This window comes from Lonchura striata, chromosome 1, assembly GCF_046129695.1.
Source record: "Lonchura striata isolate bLonStr1 chromosome 1, bLonStr1.mat, whole genome shotgun sequence".
Taxonomy (NCBI): domain Eukaryota; kingdom Metazoa; phylum Chordata; class Aves; order Passeriformes; family Estrildidae; genus Lonchura; species Lonchura striata.
This window is the reverse complement of record NC_134603.1, coordinates 156,962,717-156,987,316: the sequence shown is the minus strand read 5'-3', so window position 1 is coordinate 156,987,316 and position 24,600 is coordinate 156,962,717. Positions and strand designations below refer to the sequence as shown.

The 24,600-nt window shown below is 58.3% G+C and overlaps 1 protein-coding gene across 3 annotated transcripts in view; it reads right to left on the bottom strand.

Annotated features, from left to right (window-relative positions):
• Positions 1-23: 23 nt before the first annotated feature.
• The window catches only part of AGAP3 (ArfGAP with GTPase domain, ankyrin repeat and PH domain 3), a 108,689-nt gene continuing 84,112 nt past the window's right edge, over positions 24-24,600 (bottom strand). For all 3 annotated transcript variants that reach the window (XM_021538996.2, XM_031503774.2, XM_077790106.1), the window contains exons 12-18: positions 19,355-19,528; positions 14,647-14,808; positions 3,929-4,083; positions 3,385-3,475; positions 2,825-3,047; positions 1,549-1,804; positions 24-1,328 (exon numbers count right to left, since the gene is read on the bottom strand). In XM_021538996.2, coding sequence (XP_021394671.2) covers positions 1,104-1,328; positions 1,549-1,804; positions 2,825-3,047; positions 3,385-3,475; positions 3,929-4,083; positions 14,647-14,808; positions 19,355-19,528 — 1,286 coding nt within the window. In that variant the 3' untranslated portion in view covers positions 24-1,103. The remainder of the gene's footprint in view (positions 1,329-1,548; positions 1,805-2,824; positions 3,048-3,384; positions 3,476-3,928; positions 4,084-14,646; positions 14,809-19,354; positions 19,529-24,600) is intronic.

The window sequence follows — 24,600 nt, the reverse complement described above, 5'->3', positions numbered from 1 at the left end:
GGCAGCACATGGAGACACCGGCCTGGCAGGAGGTGGGTTGCTTTATTGGCCTTTATCTCCTTGGCTGCAGATAACACACACAGGGCAACTTATGGAAAAGAAACCGTATATACAGAGTGTCCATATAAATATTTCCAATGTACATTTTATACACAAGTGACAGAGACATTCCATAGCAGTGTCCAAAGCTTTGAGGTTCCAGCATTCAGCTAGAGGCTTGACCCCAATGAACGAGAAATGCTCCTCTCCTCTCCTCTTGCTCAGCTGGAGACCAGCCCCACCTGGGCAGCAGCGGAAGCCAGCAGGAGGCTCCGATGGAGACACTGTGTATGGCTTGGAGCTTGGAGCTTTAACCTGGAAGGACAGTGACTCTACAGACAGACAGACAGACAGAGCTGGGGATGCCGAGGTGACCATCCTCTTCCCCCTCTAGGTCACCATGGAGGCTGGGGAGGCCTTTGTCCAGGGGCAGTGCTGGGGAGGCACCACCCTTGCATGAGCACATGGGGAGCAGCATTGGTGCGTGCATCCCTCCTGCACTGGCCAGAAGCAGAGGAGCATGGGGGGTGCAGTGGAGAAACAGGCACCTCCTGCTGCCCCCCACCTCACCACTGCACTGGAGGCTGTGGCAACACGTAGGGAGAGTAGGAGGGAAGTGATCACACTGACCTCCCTGAGGGAGCAGGTGCTGCAGCCATCAGCCCCCCTCGTACTGCTGTGCAGGGAGGCTACACACCTGAGCTGCCCCCAGCCCCTGCTTTATCTACAGATGTGGGGGGAGGGGGCAGGAGACACCACCTCCCCATCCACGTACCGGTCACGAGAACGGGGCGCCCTGCAGCCACCCCAGTGATTACACAGCTCCACAAGCTGCCAGCACTGGACCTGCACAGCTGCACGGCGAGAGGTGGCTGGAACCAGCACAGAGGAGCAAGATGCTGGCTCCCAGCTGGCTCCCATCCTCCTCCTCACTGGAACAGGGGTTCTGGTGGGGGCAAGCGCTGTGGGGGCCCGTCTGTGCTGCTCTCAGAGCCACTCCTGCGGCCCTGCTCCCTGGCAGGGCTGGAGGGCAGCTGTGTGGGGACCAGAGGGCCTGTGCCGGGCTAGGCTGTGCCGGGGCCGGCACTGAGCTCCGCGGGTGCGGCGGTGCAGGCGTTGTTGTTGGCGTTGGCGTTGCGGCGGGGCAGGCTGGGGGTCAGCGTGGCGGCGCTGTCGCTGGGGCAGCCGTGCTGCAGCAGGATGTCGATGCACTCCTGGCTGCCCGCCCGCCGGGCATAGGCCAGCGGGGTCAGGCCCCGAGCATCCCGGCTCTTCACATCCACTCCGTACTGCGCAGGAGACAAGCAGCTGGTCAGTGGTACCTGGGAATGCGTGCCCAGGGGCATGGCAGCAGGCAGAGAGCCGGGAGGGTGGGCAGGGAGAAGGGGCCAAGAGGGTGGGCACGTGGGGGAACCCATGGAAGCAGGATGGCTAAAGGTAGCAGGGAAGTGGGGAAGCACTGGGACAGCACCAGAAGCATTACAGTGGAGACTGCAGGTTCTGCCTTACCCAGATGAGCAGCTGTGTGAAGACTACATTGGCCATTGCGCAGGAGAGATGCAGCGCTGTGCGCCCGTCTCCGTCTCCGTAGGTCTCATTCACTTCCTCCTTGGTGCCGTGGGCCAGGAGCGTCACCACAAGCCGCAGGTCATCCTCCACCACGGCCCGCAGCAGCTGCTGCCCCAGCGGGATGTCAGACTGGGGCAGCGGGGCCAGAAAGAGCTTCTGCTCATACTTAGCCCGGATCCAGCGCTCCTTCTCCTCCCTGCCAGACAGGACATTGTCACGGTCACAGTTGAGACCATTTGCCTGGGCCCCATGCACAAAAGGACACGAGTATCAGCACTGCCATGTGAACATACTCGTGTGAGCAGTGAAAATCTGTCACACCCAGACAGCCCCTGCCATGCCCCTGCTGTGCCCCTGTGCCCACAGCTGCCACCGAGGCTTCGTCACCCCGCTCTGGACACCTTCCTGACACCCGCTTCACTCACGGCACCTCCTCACGGCTCCCTACGGATGCTGTGCGCTCACATCCATGCCCGTACAGCAGCAGCCAGACCCCGCGGCTGTGCCTGTGCAGCTCCACGCCCGAGCCCTCGCAGCCGGCGCCGTGTGCCCTGCTGCGGCAGCTCGGGGACCGTCCCTGGCAGGCCTGCGTGCGGGCCGTGGCCAGCAGCAGGAAAAGGCTAGCGCCGCACACGCCAGCCCGGTGCCACGGGAGGCACCTTATCGCTGCCGCCGTCTCGCCCGGTGCAAACAAAGGCAGTGTCCGCGTCCGTCCCGTGGGGCGCGGATCGATGCGCGCCGTGCCGCCGCTATCTGCTGCCATTCTCTCCATCTGCGGCGGGCGGGCGGCCGTCAATGCCCCGCGCCGCGCGCACCCGCTGCCGCCGGCCCTGACCCGCTGATAAGGCGCAGAATGGGCCCTGGCTGGGATGAGTGACAGCACAGCGGCTCCGACATGGACAGACAGGCCCTGAAAGGGACGGACCCTGGAGACCTGCACGGTGCTGCCAAGCCATCTCCGTTAACCCCTTCGGCTTTGCAGCCAGCCTCAGCTCCTGGAGTCGCTGCACAGCCGCGGCTGCCGTGGAGCCCCTGCCCCAGCAGGGTGGCAGGAGAGGCCAGTGCCTCGCAGGCAGGCAGGCAGGCAGGACCCCCAACACCGGAGCATCCTGAGGAACCCTGCCTGCCTCAAGACTGCTCCCAAGCCCTGTAGTGTCACCCAGCCCTCCTGCTGTGGTTCCCAAGAAGCATCTCTGGGGTTCACCCCCGACCTTACCGACTGCTCTCAGGCGTGGGCTTGGGGTACCCCTCCACCATTCCCTCCCAGACAGCATTTGCAAGTGCGTTGCCGATGGCCGTCATGACCATAAGAAGCTCGCTAGGCCAGTCATCCAGGTCCAGGGAGCGCACACGGGACAGGTGGGTGCCCAGGTTGCGATGGATCCCAGAGCACTCGATGCACATGAGAGCACCCAGGTTCAGACTGGCCCAGTCAGGATCTGAGGGCAGCAGGATCAGTGGGGGAGAGTTAATAACCTGCCAAGACTCACCAGCCCATCTCCTGCCGTTCAGACTCGTATTTGCAGACACCTGCCCACCAGAGCCCTTTCCTAGTTCAGTGTCCCTGGAGAGGCCAGGACCTCAGGCTGGCTGGTGAAGGGCCGCAGGCCAGGATGGCAGTGTGGTCTGCACCCCAACCCCGAGGAACAGGTCCACTGCAGGAGAGGACAGGACCGACACACAGAGCAGGTCTCTCTGGGCTGACAGAGGGGTGCCTAGGGTGGTTGGAGCCCCCTCCCCTCCCGGTGAGCCCCCCGCCAGCGTGGCATCTCTTACTCGGTGCATCGCAGTCCACGCAGAAGCTGTTCCCACGCGCGGTGCGGACGGCCTGCATGGCCTGCGCGTCGCCCTGGCTGCCCAGCCGAGCCTGGAAAGAACCCCATGAGGTCCCTTCATTGCGGGCCAGCCACCCTACCATGCATCCTGCACCACTCCTGTCATGCCACACCACACTCCATGAGGCTGGCCAGCATGGGGGCTCTGATAGCAGGGTCTGGAGTGGCCAGCTGTGTGCCAGGGGTGCAGGGGACAGTGGGCCAAAGTGGGGAGAAAGGGCAGAAATATCCAGGGAGGGAATGAACCATGCAGGATCCAGCCACATGGGATGCAGAGTACTCTGTGGGGCCAGAGCCAGGTGGGGAAGAGGTGACAAGAAACTCGGGGGAACTGCACAGTCCCAGGGACGGGACTAAACTCCCTCTGGGAGAAGTGGGATCAAGCCAGGATTCAGCGTGGACAGACAGGCAAGTGTGGGACATGAAGGAATGTGGCAAAGCAGATGCCAGAGAAGACAGATCAGAAGTTGGCCAAGACCTCTTACCTTGTTTTTGCTGCTCTCACAGCCCTGCAGGCTGGCCAGGATCTGGCTCTCAATGGCCTGCACCCAGAGCTCCCGCTCCTCTGATGTTGAGGCTTCAAAGAGCCACGTCTGGCCCGTCAGCGACACGATAATGAACTCAAATGGCTCATCTGGTTCTGGAAGAGAAAGGAGTGCCTAACATGGGACTGGGAAGGAGGGGGTCTGCCATGGGACAGATTTTGGCAGGCCATCCCCACATGGCAGGGTTGAGGCAGCAGCAGAGCCCAGGAGGCTGGGACAGGCAAGTCCCTGTCTTCTCCTGCAGAGAAGAACCAGAGCTCTGTGCCAGTCCTCCCTCCTCCCTCCCTCTGCCTCCACTGGCTTGTGCCCACTCTCCTGCCCTGTGTCCCACCCTCAGAAAAAGCTGCCATCCTCTGGAGCAGTGAAACCAGCTCCTCCACGGAGCTGGTGTCTGCAGACAGCCCCAGCGCCAGGGCTCTGTGCCCACCCTGGCTCCTGCACATGGAGTGAGGCCACGCAGGAGGAGCCTGTGTGCTGGGCTCACAGGCAGCTCCTCACCATGGCTTACAAGAAGTTCTGCCCTGCTGGCACCTGCCAGCCTGGCTCTGCCTCACATGGCCCCCCACGGGCACAGTTCATGGGGTGTCGTGTCAGCCTCACACCCAGCACCAGCATTTACCTTTTATTGCCAACTTCAGTAGTTAGTGCAGTAAATGACTTAACTAAGCGGGGCCTGAATGGAATGACTAATAAACGTTATGTCACAGCACACGCTTCAGCTCATAGCAAAATGATTTGTAATTACCTAATTAGCGTTATGCAAATAACACCCTCATCTCCATAATGTGCCTTCCCAGCTCTCTATTAAAAGCAGGGAGTCAACTGCTTGGCTCCAGAGACAGCACGGAGGCCGAGGGGCCTCCGGTCCACATCAAGGCAGAGCTGTGCTGGCCTCAAGCCTGGCAGGGTCTTGTGCACACTGGGCATGACATGGGGAGGTGCGCAGGGGAGTCTGGAGGACCTTGAGGGAGGCCCCCCTCCCGTCCCTGACTTGTCTGCAGCACAGAAGGCTCTCACTGCAGAGGGAAGCAGCAGAAAGGCAGGGATCGAGGAGCTGCCACAGCCCACCATCAATGGCTGCAGAGCCCCTGGCTGCGTCCCACCAAGGGCACGGCCACCCTCAGCTGCTGTGGGGCCTCCTGGGCCCGACTGAGCTGGGCTGTGCCCATGAATATCCCCAGAACTCACTGCAGCCTTGGGAAGTCTCCTTAGGAAAGCTGGGTCTGTGGGCATGGTGGGAGTGCACAGCCCTTCCTCCCAGGCTTGTGGTCAGCACCTGCACTGACAAGTACCAGGCCTGGAGACCACCAGTGCCCGTGAACTGGTGTGGGAACACGAGGCTGGGTCTCCACACCACCAGAGACTGGGGAGGATGGAATGACTCCAGCATGAGCGCTTGTCCTGGCTTGCCCTTCCCAGATAGGTTTGCCATTCCTTTTACTCATTTCACCCTGAATCAGCCTGGGACTCCTCCTCTGGGGAAAGGTGTCTGTCCTGCCAGAATGTGACATTGAGCCCTCAGGAGGATGACAGACTGCAGGGAGTGGGTAGTTAGCTGCGCTGCTGGACTCTCCCCTCTCTGTGAGTAACTGGGACATCCCACTTGTCCAACACTTTCCTCCAGCTCTCAGCCACAGGAGAGAACCCACAGACATCAAGACCCAGCTCAAGAACAAGATTCTTGGAAAATATACAGCTGCCAGCTTGTGAATACTGGGAGAGGAAATAACCAGGCAACAGCCAGGCTAACAGGCATTGCCTCCTTTGCTTGCTGGCACCAGCCTGTGTGAGTGCTGCCAGAGCCTGGCATGGGCAGGGAGCCCCCAGACTGCAGGGGAGCCGGGACCATCCCCCCACAGCCACAGGATGCGGGGCTGCCTGGGGCCAAGCACTGCCAGCCAGGAAGGAATGGGAACAGCTCTTTGGGGCAGAGGCTGCCCAGGTGCTGGAGAGAGCGCTCCTGGGGGACCCTGACACATCAGAACAGGCCCAGTTCTCCTGAAATCTCATCCTGCCTTGGTCTGAACCACCTGTGGCTGCTGCCACTTTGGTGCTGAGCCCAAGCCAGCTGCCTGGACTTAGGAAGCACTGGGTGCACTTGAAGTCCTCCCTGCTGCAGCAGGGGGAGGACATAATGGTCAGCACCCCACTGCTGTGGGCTCACATGGCTCCATCCTCCTTGTTCTTGTTTACCTAGCACCTCCCCACCAAGCAGGCAGGCAAGAATCCCAGCCCCAGCCTTCCTGCACCTGTACACTTCCCAGGGAAGCAAAGTCTTCCCTGCCTGCCCAGGGCTCTGGTGTGGGGATCATTGCTGCTCCTTGAGGCACCATGCTGGGGCAGGGGGCTCCATGTGGCTCCCAGCACTCTGCTCAGGACATTCACAGTAGGGCAGGACTTCCCTCCTTTCTGGGGCTCCAACTTGACTCGGACGGACTTTCTTACTGTCACAGCTGAGGGACATCCAGAGCTCTGGGGCTGCCCAGTCTCAGCCCTGGGAGCAGTCCCAGTCCAACCAAAGCCCTGGCGCCAGCTCTGCAAGACGCAGGACCTCCGTTCCCTTCCTTCTTTGTGCCTCCTGGATTCCAGCTTCATGCCAAACAAAGGCCCTGCTGCTCTCAGAGCCTGGGAAGAGCTAACAAAGGATCACAGCTTTTCTACTGCGCTACAGCAAATTCCCCAACTCACAGTGCAGGATGGCATGTGGGGCTGGATCTCTGTGGAGGCATGACTACGGCAGAAGAGCGCGGCACTGCAGGACTGCAGGATCACACCCTGGATTCACACGTGAGGACCAGCAGAGCTGGGAAGGGAATCCAGGACTTGCAGCAGCTTTGAACACTGTGCAGATCCACCTTCTGGCATGGTCTAGGACCAGTTCCTGAGCTCTTCAGGGCACCCATACAAGCTGAATTAGACTTCAGCAGCTGTTTTAGGGAAAGCATGGGGTATTCTTAGTTTCTTCTGGGGAGAGGTACAGGTTTCCAATGTGGCAGGGCCATTTCTGGCTGGATGAGAGATAGCACCAAGCAGATGACATAAGCAGAAAGTTTAGACTACCTCTGCTGCAGCAGAACTGGCAGAACTCCCTCCCCTGCTCCACACGTGGGCACAGGCTCCTTCTCAGAGGCCAGAGAAGTCCCAGATCTTCTCAGCTCCAACTTGACAGGGCTCAGACCTCAGAGAAAGCCAGTCCTAGAGGAGAGGGCAGCCCTTCCCAGCTGCCTCCAAGCGAGCAGCTACCCGGGGGCCAGAAGGCAGAGCCCGGCCCCCCAGCCCTGCGGCTGCCCCAGCGTGCTGGTGGGAGCCCATTACACCAGATCCATTAGAATTAGTGGGCAGTGGAAATGAATGCGCTGCCTCTCTCTCTCTTGATGATTTTTTGATGATGTTTTAAAGACTGAGCTCCGTGAAGAGTTGCTGAGCAGAGTTTGGTGTGAGCCAGCTCTGCTAATGGGTGTTAACCCCTCGACCCCCCTTCCAACACTGCCCAGAACGAGCGCTCTGAACAGGAGCAGGGTTAGGGAGGGCACGGCCAGGACAGCAGGGCCACATGGCACCCAGACCCCAGCAAGACCTGCAGGTGAGGAGCAGCCCCAGGGCAGTCACCCTCCCTGTGCCAACACCCCAGCCCTGAGGGAAGCAATCCCCCAGGCAGCAGAGGAGCACCACAGCGCTGCCAAGAATGAGGGAATGGAGACACCCTGCGTGTCCGGCCGGGAGCCAGACCAAAGGGACAGCAGCAGGGTACCAAGTGCCCACCCAGGTGCACGGGAGTGTGCACCTGCTGCTCAAGGCAGCCCTGTGGAACAGTGTGTCCCACAGGCACCTGTGGGATGCCAGAGAGGAAAAGGAAGGGGAGCAGCAGTGACAGAGCGTTGCCTTCACAGCTCGTGCCAAGCCCCCTCTCCATGCTCTGAGTAGGGGGAAGGACAGCTCTGAGCACAAGGGGTACACCAGAGAGCTAAAAACACCTCAGCTTCAATACAGGGCTGGGGCAGAGCTTGGTCCTGACTGCAAAGGGCTCTGGCTACACCCTGCATTGCTGCCCAGCCAGAGAGCTCCTGCAGGGACCCTGATGTGGAGCCACGGGAGCAGTACTTCCCCACCTCCACCCCTCCTTGTGCACCCTGCTTCTCTGTGGGGTGCACCCGGGCAGCGTGCTTCCCTGGGGACCTGCAGGGGGACAGGCTGGCCCCACCCTCACCCCTACCCGAGCTGCCCCAACATAGGCTGGGGCAGGGCTCTCAGAGCACAAACAGCAATATGGGGGGCTGCTCCTCTGTCCCAGAAGCACCAGGATATGAGGCAGCTCTGTGAGGACAGAGCAATGTCCCTCTGGTCCCCACCAAGTGTGGCGGGACCGTGCTCCCAGCACTTGGACACAGCACAGCAATTCCCTCTCTACACAGGGCACTGGACAGAGCTCCCCCACGCCAGCCCAAAGGCCCAGGGCAGCACTTTCTTCCCTCATGGGAAGGGGGAGTTCAGCACAGGGGATGGCAGTAGCATCTCCATCCCAGCACACCAGGCAGAGAGCCTTCCACACCAGACAGCTTCCCTGCTGCTCCTTCCTGAGCAGATGGGTGCAGGGTAGTGTAGGACACTTTCCCTGCATCCGAGCAGGTCTGGCAGAGAGGAACAGGATTCCACTCAACATCAGGAAAACAGGAAGCAGAGCTGGCACTGAGCCCCACTCCTGAAGCAGAAGTTTCCTCTGTCACCTCTGCTCTTCACCATCTCCCAGTCACATCCAGCCTCTCCCTGCATGCTGCCCTTCTCCCACTCCCATTACTTCTCCTGCTTTGTGCTGGCAAAGTAGAAGTGCCTCCAGAGGCCCTGGAGAGTGGGTAGTCATGCAGGGAAGAGGTGGGGGGATGCCTCCAGCATGTGGGGCACATGGCAGGAACCAGGGCAGGTCCTGTCAGACACGCAGGGAGACCCTGGCCCACAGCTCCGCTCTCTGGCTGCCAAGCTTGTGAGAAGGGTCCTGGAGCAGGGCAGCCGGCAGCCCCTGGCCTCGGGTGCTTGTTTGCAAGCTGCGACTGTACCATATCATTACGAGGTGTTTGGGATATCAACAAATTAGCAGGCGTCTGGGAAGAGAAGGATGCAACACCATTCGTAAATGTCAGCTCGCTACCTCCTCATTTTGCAGATCATTAAACCCAATATTCCCAACCTGTATTAGTGCAACAGGGACAGGCCCTCTGCGGGGACAGTCGCAGGAGAGCGCAGCAGGAGCAGCGCTATGGAGAGCCCCCAGCGCTGTCCCGGCGCCCCCAGGCCCAGAGTGCCCCGGCTGAGCTGGCACGGATGGCACACCAGGGATGGTGCTGAGCTGGCACAGATGGCATCACCAGGGATGGCGCTGAGCTGGCACGGATGGCACCACTAGGCATGGCACGGGGGCCGGGGTTGGCAGCAGCGGGGGATTTGAATGTGGAGGGGCACACCAAGCTGTACAACGGGGCACACAGTGGGGTCACAAACGTGTGTGGCACGTGTGGGGAAGGACACAGTGTGTCAGTGTGTCCCTTGCTCCCAAAGGACACCACAGGTACACAGGGGTGTGCAGGGGGTCAGGTAAGGATCGAAGATTGCCATTCCTGTGTACCTGGCAGGGAGGATGCAGTGTGGGGTGCAGCGTGTGCTGGGGGTGGCAGAAGGGCTGGGAGGTGTGTGCAGGCATCAGGGAGGCAGGTCACAGCTGGGAGGGCACAGACAGAGCAAGCTTCGTGGTGTGAGCAGAGGTTTGTGGCAGGGTCAGGGTGCGCACAGGAGGGTCTCTCAGAGCGATAACACGGAGCTGTGTAAGCTCCCCCAGGAACCACAGACTGAAGGGGTGGGACCTGATGGAGACAGGGAAGCAGCTGAACCACAGAGATGCCCAGCACAGGCTGCCTCCCTCCTGCCAGGACTGAGCAGAGAGCTCCAAGGTCCATAATGAGCTGGAGTGACTTGTTAGCACTGAATTAAGAGGCTTGGTGGAAGGAAGCACGCGGGTGACACAAGCTGTGTGGGGCAGGCGGGAGCTGAGCGATAGCAGCTGGAATCCCCAGCAATCTGCTGAGCACGGCTCAGCCTCGCACTCCTGGCTTGCCACGATGGGCCTCGACAGCCCCTGACAGTTGGCATTAATCACGCACATCGCCCCAACACAACTCTTTACTGGCCATCAATTTCCTGTGGGTTTTAAAACTAAAAAACAAAGACAAAACCGCGTCGTTTGGCCGCCACTGAGAAGCACATTAAGGGGCTGTCAGCTTCTCGCCATGCACCCTGCATCACTCTTTAAGCACATGAGAAGTTCATTATCCCTGGAGCTCTGGCAGCCATGGGGAGACTGGAGCAGGGAGCGTCGCAAAGGCGCTGCTGCCCTCAGCCGTGTCTGGCGGCTCTTTGGCCCTCCTGGAACATGAACAGGGGCCGAGGGTCCAGGCCAAGAGGAGCGTGGCTGCAAGGGGGCTGTGGGCTGCGCCATGGCAGGACGGGCACTCCTGGCCACAGAGCTCTGCTGGGCTCTGATAAGAGCAGACTTTCCTGATGGCCCTTGCTGGATGACACTGCACCTACACCGTGGGGATGAGCATCTTCACCCCCTGACAGCCTGACACACGTTTGTCAGCCTGTGGGTGCTCCCTGACAGCCTGAGCTGCACTCCCCAGCTTGGTGACATCTCCGGCAGCCCAATCCCACGCCTGCCATAGTTTGTGGATGCTCCCTGGCAGCCTGACACGGAGCTCTCTTTAACATGAGCCCATGTAAAAAAGCAACAGCTCGTTTGATTTATGATACTTCAGAACAACTAAGATTCAATTGCTCTGCACGTCCCTGGCTCTGATTACCTCCTAAATGAGATAAACTGATGGCAATTTATCCCCAGACCTCACCAACTTTCCCAGGATGCTAACCTGAGCTGCTCGTGCCTAGCTCACCAGCGTGGGGTGGGTGGAGGCAGGTGCAGGCAGCCTGAGCACAGTCCAAACCTGCTCGCTCACATACCCCAAGGGCTGCTCCTGCCCGCAGGGATGCTGTGACAGAGGCTGAGCCTGACACCCTGCCTGGCCCCAGGCAGCTCCTGGTGGGTGGGAAGTTTTAGGGGGTGTCCCTCCACAGGTGGGAGTCCCTCCACAGTACTCCCCACACCAGAACAGCCAACGGAAAGCATGGCTCCTCACTGGGCTGTCCCCATGCTCCTGCCAGGACAGTGAACCCTCCACAGAGGGATGAGCACCACAAGGGGACAGCAGCTCAGCCACAAGGGATGGCAGCTCTGCCACAGGGCCTGGCAGCCCTGCTCCTGGCACAGAAATTTCACACTTTCACCATGTTGACTGTGCAGAAGCAAAAAACTCAAATAACCCTGCTCTGAAATAAACTACCATAACTGTTCAAAGGAGCTAATGAAGATTCAAAGGGGTATCAGTCATACTTACAGACACCAGTCCATGACACAAACCATTGGCCATGCCCACGGTGTGGGGCGATGCTCAGCCCGGGGCTCACAGCCGGACCACCCGGACATTGGGACGGGACCTCAAGCGGAGGCTCAGCACCTCCTTTTACTTGCTGCCAGTCTCAGCTTGTCCTGCAGGACAGTGACCTATCATGGGTGGCCACCTGAGCACCAGCCCCAGAGTCACTTGTTCTCGGCCTTTGCCCTGGCCTGCTGCTCTTGGTGGCGAGCTGCCACAGTGCCCAGAGCTGTGTCAGCTCTTGGAACAGTCCCGGAGCTCAGAGCAGGAGAGGGACCGAGCAAGTCACTCACAGAGGCAGCAGGGCAGGAGCCGAGCAGCAGGCACGCGGCAGGCGGGGGACAGAAAGGATGTGTGACCCAGCTCCGTAATTCAGACTGAGCACAGGGATGGGCACGGTCCTCTCTTGACCAGGATGCCCCCCTCACGCCAAAATGGGGCACACAGCTCATTGCTGCTGGAACTGGCTAAAACCTAGCCGGAAGCTCTAAGTGCAGCAACAGTGGCTGCTCCCACGGACTCAGAGCATGGTTCTGCTGGCACAGATGCTGCCACAGCTGCAGGTCCTGTTGAAGCAGGGCAAGGTAGGAGCATGACAGAACTGACCCAGCCTCTAGAACTTTTGCAATTGGATCCATTTTCTAATATACTAGATACTTTTAAAAAAGAAATGCGAGTTAAGTTTGTCAATAGCTGACCAAAAGCCAGAAACCCACCATGCAGCAGCCCATGGCACCACTGTGCCCCAGCAGAGGTCTGGGAGCAGCTGGCTCCATAGCCCTGCCCCACTGCAGCAGTGAGCCTGTTCACCCACTGGAGAAGGATACAGGGAATTGGACAGTCTGGGTTCACACTGGAAACGGGAGGATGGGCTGCCTGTGCCCGCTCTGCCGTGCTCTGCTCACCCTCACGTGCTGCTTGCACTGCTCCTTCCCGCTGCAGCACCAAAGCAGCTCAGCCACCCGCTGCCACGCACTCTGACACCAGCAGCACTGCAGATCACAGAGTGGGGACTCCTCCTGCTCCCGGTACTGCTGCCAGAGGTTCTGGCAGCAGGAGAATCCAAGGTGTGCAAGGTCTGCGTGGTGACAGATGAAGTTTGGTAATTGACACTGGTAAATTAAGTTCTGTGTTGAAAAATGCCAAAGAATGTACACTGTAGGAAAAAGTTACATTTCTAAAACACCTGATAGGGCTTTAAATTACTCATATCAACCTGAGACAGGGCCTGGGTAACACTTCAGGTAAGACAGACCGCTGCCCAGCTCACTACCAAGGACCAGTGCAGGACACAACAAAAATACTCTGATGTCCTCATGCTCCTCACATGTCTCCACCCCCATCACTCCTCCTTCCAGGGATGCTGCCAAACCAGGAAGGACAGAAAGAGTGAGCCTGTGTCAAAAAACATCCCTATGAGATGATAGAAAAACTGGGATTGCACAAGGATTCCTGTCCTGGGCACACAAGGAGAAGGGTGACAGCCCTCCAGCCTGTGCATCTGGGAGCAGAGGGCTGGGAATTCTGCCAAGCACACATGTGTTGTTGAAAAGGAACTAATCAAATTTTAAGACTTCAAGCAGTGGTTAGTCCATGTTACTACTTCATAAGAGTGGTCCCACATTCAATTCCCTTTTCCACTAGAAATTGGCATCACATTCTGTGTAATGTCAGGTCCCAGATTCTGCACCTCTCACACTCGGTCTGCCGTGCTGAGGGGCCGCAGGACCAGACCTCCTCTGCAAGCACTGACACATCAGTCCTGTGCTTCTTGGTCTTTGTTGTGGTCAGCTGAGAGCCCTCCTGTCCACATCACAAACCCAATCATCACACCGAGGTCAGCTCTGGACCTCCTTTACAACTCTCTTAGCATTCTATTTACAGGACAGGACTCACTCCTTCGGCACATGCTTTCCCATCTTACGTGTGGGAGTGCAAAACCATCCCCTCCTTCACTGTCCCACTGTTCATGCAAAGAATGAGCCTCTCCTTTTGCCAAGCACTGGGCTGAGAACTGCAAACCAATTTGGGAAGGCCAATGTGTCTGAGGAGGCAACATACACACAGAGCTAAGAACAAAGAAGCAATGCTTCTTGCTATCCATGGGACACCAGTTTGACACACTCAAACGATGCTCAAGGTTCCTCAATCAACCACGGCAGATGGGAAACCTGCCTTACACTTTTGCATTTCAGATGCAGACAGCTACAACAGAAAAAAAACCCCAACAGAGCTGCCCAGCTCTGCACAACATCAAAGCAATGATTCCAAGAAGAAGATCTTCAGCTGTTCTGCTGTGGGACACCTGGGCTGCTGGACTGCAGGCAGACATGTGATTTGGAGCAAGGTGCCAGGACAGCTGCAGCACCTTCAGGTACAGACTAATATTTCCTGGTTTGTTTTGCAGGAACTGTTAGCTCCAAACACTTGTATCCTCCTCTCTGAATTATGTCTTTAGTTCGTCTCACTACAGAAGCTTATTGAGTGCTGTGGGACAGGATGACCAAGAATAAAGTAAAATCTCACTTTTCCAGTAGCTATCACAAATGCAGGCTTTGGAGAACATGGCTGCCAGGCTCATCTCTACCTGGACAAATTTGGTGTCTTTTCCCAGCAGAATGCTTCCCCATGCCTTGCAGCCTCCCTGTGAAGCTTTGGGTCCCTCTTCAGCAACCACAGACACCAGAATTTCTCAACACAAAACCCGTCAGTACTCTGAACACTGGAAAAGCAATGCACATGCCTTCAGCTGGTCCCCTGAAGGAGATCAGCTTTTCCAAAAGACCCTTGGCTTGAGGCAGGTGCCCAGCACAGGTCTTCTGAATTATGAAAATCTGGCCAATTTACAAGTCAATGGAATTAGGTCCTTGTAGTGGAAAGTGTCTGAGAGCACACCTTAACCATATGGTGTGCTCTCAGGTCTGCTACTACAGTTAGCAATTTTAATTACCAGTGACTGTCTGAGCACGCACAGGCATGACGGTGGTTCTGCAGGGCACGTGGGAAATGGAGGGAAAGGCAGATCAGAGAGGCTGGTAGCCCTTTCCTGCCTCAGCCCAAGCTGCTTGGACAAAGAGTGCTCTGAGCCCCGCACGAGAAGCACTCCAAGCCCCAGGCACCCAGAGAGCACCGCAGGAACCTCTGAGCAGCAGAGCTGCCCCCCAGGCAGACCCTTCCTACCTTCTGCTGCCGTGCTGGGGCCATCAAGCCGAGTTGTCCCTGTGCTCTTTTTCCTGCGATGCTTTTTCCTGTTGGCATGTGGTGACGGAGGTGGCTCCAGCTTTGGGCTGGCAGCACTGGAAATGTTTGGGCTGGAGCTGAGGGAGTCGGCAGTACCGTTAGCTGGGGAGAAAAATAAGGCAAGTCACGTACATGGGACAGACACTCTCCTCTCCCCAGAGACACCCAAGTGCTCTGCAGCCAGCCCCGGTACTTGGCTGGCTCGACCCACACGACCCCATGAGACAGGGCAGGACCTGCCCAGCTCCATGGCACAGGGCTACCCCCACAGCCAGTGCAGCTCAGGGCTGGCAGCTCCTTGGGCACTCGGGCTGGACCCGCTCTGCGCTGGGATCCACGCAGAACGATCGCACAGGGACACGTGCAGCAGCACCTCTGGAGCAGCCCGAGGCCCCATCCCCAAACGCGTGGTCCTGGGGAAGCAGTTCCCTCACAGGGCAGTGTCCCTTGTCTGGACAGGCCTTTTGGGAAGGGACAGGCCCAGAAGGTGATCTGGCTCTCTGGGGCAGCCCCAGGATCTGCAAAGCCCCTGCACTGCCCTCCCAGCACTGCTCTGCCAGACGAGGTGACTGGGGTTGCCACACTCAGGAACCTGAGCATGATGGGCTCAATAGGCTTCCGATACGGAGCTGAAGAAGCTGCATCCCCAGCAGCAACGCACCAAATTTATCCTCAATCATACTGTTCCTTACAATTAATAGCAGAATTAGAAACAATCAGGGAGCTGCCTAATTACTGTCAATTAGAGTGCGCTAATCAAGCTCCGATCACACACACACACGCTGCCGCTGCACTCACCATTAAATGTCAAATTTCATTAGAGACCAGCAACAAAATCAAAAGCCTGACATTCAATTTCAGCAGCACACACAGCGCAGGCTTCCAATCAGCATAAAAATGCAGACTCCGGGGAAGGCAACGAGGCGCAGGAGTCCTCGCTGCACTGTTAACCCTCTCCTAAATCCACTCCTGCCTCTCCAGTGTCCACCCACCTGGGCATGGAGCTGCATGGATGGCAGCTCCATGCCCAGGACCTCTGCCCCAGGCAGCGTGCTGTCCTCTCTGCCACAGTCCAGTGTTTCCCATCAAGTCCTGACTTTCCATTTCCATGTTCTGTGGCACCCGGAGTCAAGAAAGGAACCACAGCATTGCACAAGGGCAGCAGCTCCAGCAGTGGGATGGCAGGGACCTGCCAAGCCTTTCTCCCACGCCAGCCTGTCCTCTGCTCCCTTGGTTCATCCTGGTTGGGTCACACTGGTTTCTGGGGCTTGGTCAGTCTCAACAAACACTGAAAGTGGGTGGAGAGAGGCACAGAGGGTCAGAGGCCCAGGCAGGGATGGAGGTGCAGCTGGTGTCCCCCTCACACACCTGAGAGAGGCTGCAGCACTGGAGCTCTCCCAGCTCTGGTTTCTCCTGCACTGACACACACCAGTAGGGTGTTTCTGCTGCTATTTATCCATGGGGAAATAGCTCACCCTTGACAATTAAGAGAGATAAATCTAATAAAATCAGACTCCAGTTTTCTGAATATAAAATTACTGATCCTGCTACAGGACCATGCTTACAGCAGGTGTGAAGCACCTTCAGCTCCTAGCCATATGTCACAGGGGACCTGAACTTTCTCATCAGTGGTTACAAGTGGTGCCTCCATCCTCCTTCTGCTGCCCACCTGCTCACCAGGATGCTCCCTGGGACAAATCCCAAACCTCTGGCACCCTGCCCCACTCCAGGCTTGGTGAGAGGGGCTGCACATTTCTGCACTCCCCCTCCTGTGGCCTGCTGTGAGCCCACAGCTCCTGAGGGATTGTCACCCACATCCTTGCTCTTCCTGCCCAGCAGCCAGCACCAGAGCTGGGGACTTGCAGGGGCCCCGTGGGATGGGGACAGGATGGCAATGGGGTGGGGCAGCACATGGAACACACTCTTCTCTGTTAGACCAGGCATTGCTCACTCTCTCCTTCCCCAGTAGGGCAACTGAACCCCTCTGACTTACCCAAGGACTTCCAGAGCCCCAGCTCACCAAGGGAACCTTTCACAGGCACACCTGGGACCTCCCGGGCCCTTCTCCAAACCAGTCAGCCTTAGGGGGGACCCTGGGACCCCCCAGGTGGGCTGCAGAGCTCTTACATAAGGGACAGATATAGAAACTGCTGGAGCATGTTTATATGACTGCCTGGCCCCATCCCATTGCTCTTCCATCTACTCTCCAGGGCACAACCAGAGTAGACAGCCTGTGCCCAGGAGCTGGGATGGCAGCCCACAGCCTTGCTATGTGCCCAAAATCAGCTCTGAGCACAGGAAAATTCCTCACCTGCCCGGCCATGCAGAACTGGAAACACAGCAGAGAGCCTGGCCCCTGGCAGAGCCAGGGTTCAGGGGTGGTGCAGCTTCACTCAGCCCAGCTCCTCGATGGAGGGCTGGTTGTGCTGCTCAGCTCAGCCCTGCCGTGTGGAAAGAGCTGCCCCCAACAAATGCCCCCTCCCTGAGGACACTGAGAATCCACTTTGTCAGCTGTGGCTGAGGGGAACACAGGGCAGGTATGGGAACTGCCTGGGACCCCAGGCAAGTGGCCCATGCTGTGCTGTGGGCCCTCCAGAGCTGCTGGCCCCGTGGCCAGTCTGTGGAGTACTAACACAGGGCTCGGGGTCAGTACAGGGCTTGGCACCTGAGAGCGGGCGAGCAGCCACCAGCATGCAGGACATCAGTGAGCACCGAGATGGCACCTCATCCCCCCTGTCACTGGCAGGGGCAGCAGCACAGAACCACAGAATGGTTTGGGTGGGAAGCAACCAAAGCTCACCCAATCCCACCCCCTGCCATGGCAGGGGCACCTTCCACCCCAGACTGCTCCAAGCCCTGTTCAACCTGGACACTGCCAGGGATGGGACTACCAAAGCTGCTCTGGGCACCCTGCTGCCTCACCACCCTCTCAAAAAAACATCTCTTCTTTATATCTAGACTAAACTCACCCACTTTTAGTTTAAAACATTATTCCTTTTCCTGCTACAACAGACCGTGCAGATCAGCTCTCATTTGAGTCCTCAGTTACTGCACATAGAAGAGGCAGACGGGTCCAGGTGCTGTGAGCATGGACAGCTCCTCCACTGACAGCAACAGGACAAGGAGAAGAGGGACACAGAGCAGGACAGGGGACAGGACAGGGGATAGAGGGATGGGGGCAGAAGGACAGAGGGATGGCAGGCAGGGCAAGGGGCAGAAGGCCTGGGAAAAGTGGGATGGGGGCAGAAGGATGAGGGGCAGACAGGGGACCAAGGGATGGGGGCATGGGCTGGCTTGCTCTCCTGTGCAGGGCAGGGCAGGGCAGGGCAGGGCAGGGCAGGGCAGGGCAGGGCAGAGCAACGCACAGCAAGGCCACACCAGCCCCCAGCTCCGCAGAGGGGCTGCTGGGAGGAAGGATGAGACCTGCCACAGCAGCTCCTGGGACAGGAGGGAACTGGGGCAAGGAGCTGCTCTCCAGAGGGCTCATGTCACACAACCGATCTGTGCCAAGGCACCAGTGCTGCATGAGGGCAGCAGAGCTGCTGCTGAGCGCGCCGGGGCGCGGAGCCGCCGCTGCCGGGGCTCTCGGCTGCCGCGGGCCGGGCCCGGTGCCGCGGCGCCGGGGACCCTCCCCAGCACGGGTGCGAGCGGACACGGCCGTGTCCCCCTCGCAGCGCTGGCGCGGCCGAGGCGAGGGGGCTGCGGCAATCCCGCTCAGCGCTGCGCCCTTCCGCTCCCCTCGCCCGCGCTGCCCCATCAGCAGTAACAGTCTGATTAATTCGCTTCCAGCAGGGAGCTGATGGGGCCAATGATGGAGCCGCTGCATCAGGCGCGCTGAAATTGATAGTTTTTCACAGTTACAAATGAGGAGCCTCCTCAGCTGCAAATGGCGCCCGCACAGTCGGACTCCGGTAATGATCATAAAGAGGCTCCTTTAAACTGCGAAAGCCCCTGGGAGCGGGCGGGGGGGCGGCTGCCGCGCTAATGAGAACTACAAGGGGCGAGCAGGCATGGAAATGGCTCCTCCACTCTTGATGTGCATTTAACTGCTTTTTTAGTGCGGCGGCAGAGCCAGGAACGAAGGAGTGATGAATGCAGCACAAAAGCATTTATTTTCCAATTCGGCAAAGTGGCTACGTTGGGAAATGTATGAATTATTTTAATTCACTCAACTGTCCTGAAACATCACTGAGAGCGAGTGAGCGTGGGGGGAGGGGGTGGGCCGTGCTCAGTGTGTGCTCCAGAGACAGGAATCACTCCTATTCCTTCAGCTGCCCCGAAATCGGGGAGATGGGGGTGCCAGCGAGGTGCAGTTATGGGGGAAAGCAGTGGTACGTAACCCCAGTACCACAGCACGTGGAGCTCAGAGCAAGGTCAGAGCAGAGGGCTCGGAGCCACCCTGCTGCAGAGCAGCGTCCCTTGGCTGGAGCTCCTCCATGCCTTGCAGGACAGCCTCTTCTCTGGCTGGGACACTGCCAGCTGACCCTTGCTAAGGGGGACAGTCCCAGCGAGGCCCAGAGGCTGTGTCTGACACTCACGAGCAGGCTCTGGGCTCACAACCACAGGACAGAGCTCAGAACTGCCCCACCGCTGAAATGAACCGCCCTGCCTGCTGAGGCTGCGGGAGAAGGCCAGAAGGGCTACTCACGGGGGTTGGGGCAGCTGCCGGGGATAGCCACAGCCTCGTTCCACTGGTCTGCACTGGAGACAGAGTAGGAGCGCTGGTGCATCCCGTCTGGCTTGGAGCTGAAGCCCACGAGGTTGATGCCACTGATGGAGCGCTCGGAGTGCAAGGAGGTGCTGCTGGTCGAGTGGGGAGCACCTGCAAGAGAGACGAACGAAGCACGGGCTGACTGCTGCCTGGAAGCTCAGGGGAGAAGGAAAAGCTGTCCCGTACCTGAGGTCACACTCCTCAGGTGGCTCCACATGAGGACTGGCTCTCCCTGGCTCTCCTCTCCCAGGGGGTGCTTGTGCAACACCCCAAAGGTGCTGACAGAAGAGCCCAGCATGCCCCATTTCCCAGAGGGAGCCCCAGCTCCCATCTTAGTGGGTTGCAGTGCAGCACCCCGGGATACACAGCTGGGGATTCTGGCACACAGCTTCCCCACAGCTGGAGTTCATGGTCATGATTTTCACTACAGCCCCTGGGCAAACCCAAACCCACCCCACAACCAGCGCATCCACTTTCATCTCTCAACTTCACCTTCTTGTGTGTCCCTGGCAGGAAATCCAGCCATGCTGGGGACACTGGGAGAGAGTGTGAAATCACATGGAGGGTGTCAAAGAAACAAGCAGGGGAACAGATGTCTGTAAGGCAGGGATGGCAGGTGGAAGCTCCTTTTTCCACTAGCTCAAAACTGCTGTGGCTGAGCCCAGAAACCTGAACCCCCAAGAGAGGAGTGATTTTGGGACTAGAGACTGTCACAGAGGACAAGTGATGCAAAATGAGTCAAGTGTTTCTGTATTATAGGAATACCCAAAATGTCCAGAACAGCAAACAAAATGGTTCTGACAGGGAGCACACCCCCTCCCGTTCAGTCTGCAGGCAATCTGCCACAGAGGACAGTGGCCCGAGGGATCCCACTGCACCTGTCCACCACCAGCCCTCTCCCTCACTCCCCTCAGGCCATTCTGCTCCAGCCACTGCAGAGCAAGCACCCTGGGAGCTCAGGGGTGAGAGAAGAGGCCCTGTCCCTACTACAAAGCTACATCTCCTTCCGTGCCCAGAGGCACAGACACTGAGCTGGGACTCTCACTGCAGCCCACCTGGTCATGGCCCAGGGCAGGGCCACAGAACAGCTCCAGATGCTGCACACCCACAGCTCCAGCCCTGCAGCCATGGTGAAGCTGGGCTGTGAGAGCCGAGCCATTGGTCCCATGGGACGGGTACAAGTGGGAGCCTTCACGGAAGCAAACGAACACCACCTGTGGAAGCAGGTCCCCAGTGGGAGCTGCTGCGGCCAGGACAGCTCACCGGTCTTCCTGTGGGAAACCACATTCACTTGGCTGTCAAGGATCCCAGCACAGCTGAGGTGGAAGGGAGCTCTGGCACCATCCTGTACAGCCCGGCTCAAGCAGGCCCCCCAGAGCCAGTGGCCCTGGACTGTTTCTGATGAGTCTGCAGCATCTCTAAGGAGAGAGATGGCATAACTTCCCTGGGCAACCTATCCCTGTGCTGTGCCACCCTCTATGAAGAGCAGAGCCCCACAAAACCCCACATGAAGCCTCAGAGCTCATACATAGATGTAAGTTTCTGTCCTTGTTGTTTCCATGAAAACCCAAGTGTTGCTATTTAGATGTGCCCAAGCAGAGCCAGGGCTGCCGAGTGTCTGACGGGACAGCTCAAGAGTCCAATACTCCCTCCAAAGGCAAGTGTTGAAAGGAGGAGTGAGGTGGCCACCAGCCCTGCACCAGGCACGGCTGCCACCCATTGTCATCATCACCATCATCACCACCAGCATGGCATGTACCTCCCACCCTCTTCCCTGTACTCACCCTGGACCAAAATGCCCTTTCCCTGCAGGGGTGTGCAGGGATCCCCCGTGATCCTGCCTGCCAGCAGTGCCAAGGGAGGGCTTGCTGGGCACGGCCACTGCCCCCGGGCTGCAGGACCCCGCAGCCCCAGCTGCCAGGCCCTGTGACCTGCACCCTGTGCTCCCACCAGCCCGACCCCAAGTTGCCAGGACCTTCCTTGCAGAGCCCCACCGCATCTCCTGCCTCCAGCCCGGCTGCTGCACGTTCCCCCTCCCTCGCCTTGTTCAGCACCACAGAAACACGTGTAAAACCATGACACTGACTTTGCCTCTAATTAGCCCTTAATTTACAAGACACACTCGGAAGGGTAATTAGCTGGCGCTCCGCTCCTGACTGCTGCATCCATCTCCTCTCTGCCTCCTCGTGGGAGGGAGCCTGCTGCTGCTGAAGCAGGGACAACGCTGCTCTCCTGGGACAGGGATCAGCTTGGTCCTGGGAATGGTGTTGCTGGGCTGGGCTGGGCTGGGCTGGGCTGGGCTGGGCTGGGCTGGGATGGGATGGGATGGGATGGGATGGGATGGGATGGGATGAGATGGGATGGGACGGGACGGGACGGGACGGGACGGGACGGGACGGGACGGGACGGGACGGGATGGGATGGGATGGGATGGGATGGGATGGGATGGGATGGGATGGGACGGGACGGGACGGGATGGGATGGGATGCTCAGAGCTCAGAGTGCCTGCTAGCACCAAGCCCCAAGTGCCCCCAGCCCTGGTTATGGCCACAGCTATAGAGCAGAGGAAGGTGAAGAAGGGGGAGAAGAAGCAGAGGGCCTGGGAGAAGCTCCTCCTGCAGAGGGGAAAGTCCTGCAGGGCCCTAAGGAGTGCAGATCTGACCCCTGCTCCTTCACCCAGCCAGGCCGAGAGCCCCAGGCCACCAGGATATTCCTTTTCATCACACTTCTGAGGAGCAGCACAGGCTGCCACGAATGCCAGTGTTTCATCCTGAAAGAAGGAACAGCTTCCATCAGCCTCTGCAGCCCCTCCAAGCTCCCTGCACCTCTCTGCAGCTGCCTGGAGTCACCCAGCTCTGGGGGAACTCCCTCAGCCCAGCCACTTGCTTGCTCACAGACCTTGCACTGGGCAACTCCAGCTTCTCCCAGGGAGCTGCTGGGTGGTCCCAGCAAGGCCAGAGCTCTCAGGAATTGCATCCCTTTGGAAGTGGCACCCTGGCAGCTGCTGGATATGTTCCCTGTCAATCAGGTAAGTGACAGGTGACATGTAAACACTACCTGCCTCTGAGCCAAGACCTGCAGGAACTGAGCCCCCAGACTGCTGACAGTTCCCCAAGTCCCTCTCCCAGTCAGCTTCCTCAAGCTCCCCAGAAGAGACTCACATGGCTCCCTGATGCCTTTTCAGTACAGCCCAACTGATGACGTAGCACTGGGTGGAAAATTACCTAAATCTAGAATGGCCTTTTCCCAGGCATGACATGTGGCAGCCCAGATGCTTCAGGGAAACACCTGGATCAGAGCAAACTGGGAATTCCTCGTTAAGGTGTGGCTGCCTGGGGAACAGCATAAATGGGAGTTAGCCAAAAGTGTACCATCAGTCAGGAAGGAGAAAATTTGCAGTCACTTGAGGATCCTTTTAGGATCTTTTTAATATTTTCAAGAGCAATTTGGGAAAATAAAACACAGGGTCTGGTGAAATTTCCTGGTGACATTATGCTGGATGCTGCTACAGGCCCTTACAATGTGGAGGAAACCAATTTTGGCAAAGGGAATGGGCTATGCTGAATTTTAAAGAGGCACCAGCTGGAGAGCACTTTTGGGCTCCCCCTGGGTTTATGGCCAAGTACAGGACAGGTCTCTCCTCTGGACTGCCAGGCCCTGCTCCCTCACAGGCAGAGGGACACTGCTGCTGCACCACGGTGCAGAGGAACTGTCAGCATGTGGCTCAGGATGGGGATGGAGGTGCTCCAGGATGGCTGAGGACACCCTGGCATGGAGCAAATCCTGTTTTCTCTGGTACTGCAGAGGCCAAGATTACAGTGCAGATTAATGCTATTAACTGTCTGCCAAATGGTGTCCCAAGGAGTCATCAGTCACTCTGTCCCTCAACCACTTGTTGCCAACATGTCATCATTTATTCCAAATAAAAACCAGGATTATTATGAGTCACCTTAGCGTACTGGCTCCCCAGAGCCTGGCTGGAGCCTGCAGCTGAACACGGCTCAAAGCCTCCCCAAAAGCTACAGCTACACAGGACCCTGAACTGGACTGACCAAAACTCCAGCTGGTGGGAAACCTCCACTCCCAGAAACCCAGCGGTTTGTGACGGGAGGACGTAACTCAGCCCCCATGCCGTGGCAGGAAGGTGGCTGTCCTGGGACCCCTGTGGCTGCTGTTCCCAGAACCACCTGTGCCCCAGAGCCGGTCCAGAGTCAGGAGTCTCTGTCTGGCTGGGTTTCTAAACAAAGCACTGCATGCTGTTTCCTGGGCACTGTTGGGTCCTTCCTCCTGAACAACCTCCATGAGTCCAAAAGACACGGGCTGGCTCCTACCAACCAGGAGCCCCAGGATGCAGACATGCCATTTGAAAGACATCACCCCCTGCGTTCTCCTTGGGAGCTGGCCACCATGCTGAGTGCCCATACAGCTCCCAGGCATGGTGGGCACGTTCTGGGGTGACAGACAGACAGGTGACAGACAGACAGGTGTTCTTCCCAGCTCTGCCAACACCGAACGTCTGTGTGAAGTCACTGATCCAAACTGGGCCACTGAGGATTCCCAGCCCAGCTCCATAGCAAGGCCATCAGGATCTGCCAGCTTGCACACAGCAGGAGCCATTGCCTTGCACTGGGCCTCACAGATGCTCTGACACAGGAAATCTCCCTCCTCTCTCAGTGCTGCCCTTGCAGAGCAAGGTTTTGGACATCTGCACATGCTAAGTAACCAAGTGACACCCCAGCTCCTACCACAGCTGACTCGTGGTGGGTACAAACCATCAGGACAAAAAACTCTGTGCCAGTGTCTCTGGGACAACTGAGAGCCTGGGCTGGCTGTGGCAGCAGGATGGGGAGGCTGGCCATGACACTTCCCATTCCCCAGCCAAAGCTCCAGGAGACACAGGATGAGCCAATGCTTCAACAGCCAACACATCAATTCACCTCTGGTTTAGAGGCAACTGACCCCCTGTACAGCCCTACAGGGCCCAGCAGACTGGAGAGGCCTGGGAATGGCCACCTCTCTGACGCTGCCCCACAACCCTGCACCGGGCACTCTGCCTGCCCGGGCACTGCGGGCAGCTGCAGCTTCTGTCTGTCTCCAGCCCGAGCTCTGCCTGCACCAAGTGCCCACACAGAGTCCACGCTGCCAGCCGAGGCACCCACGCTGCCAGCCGAGACACCCACGCT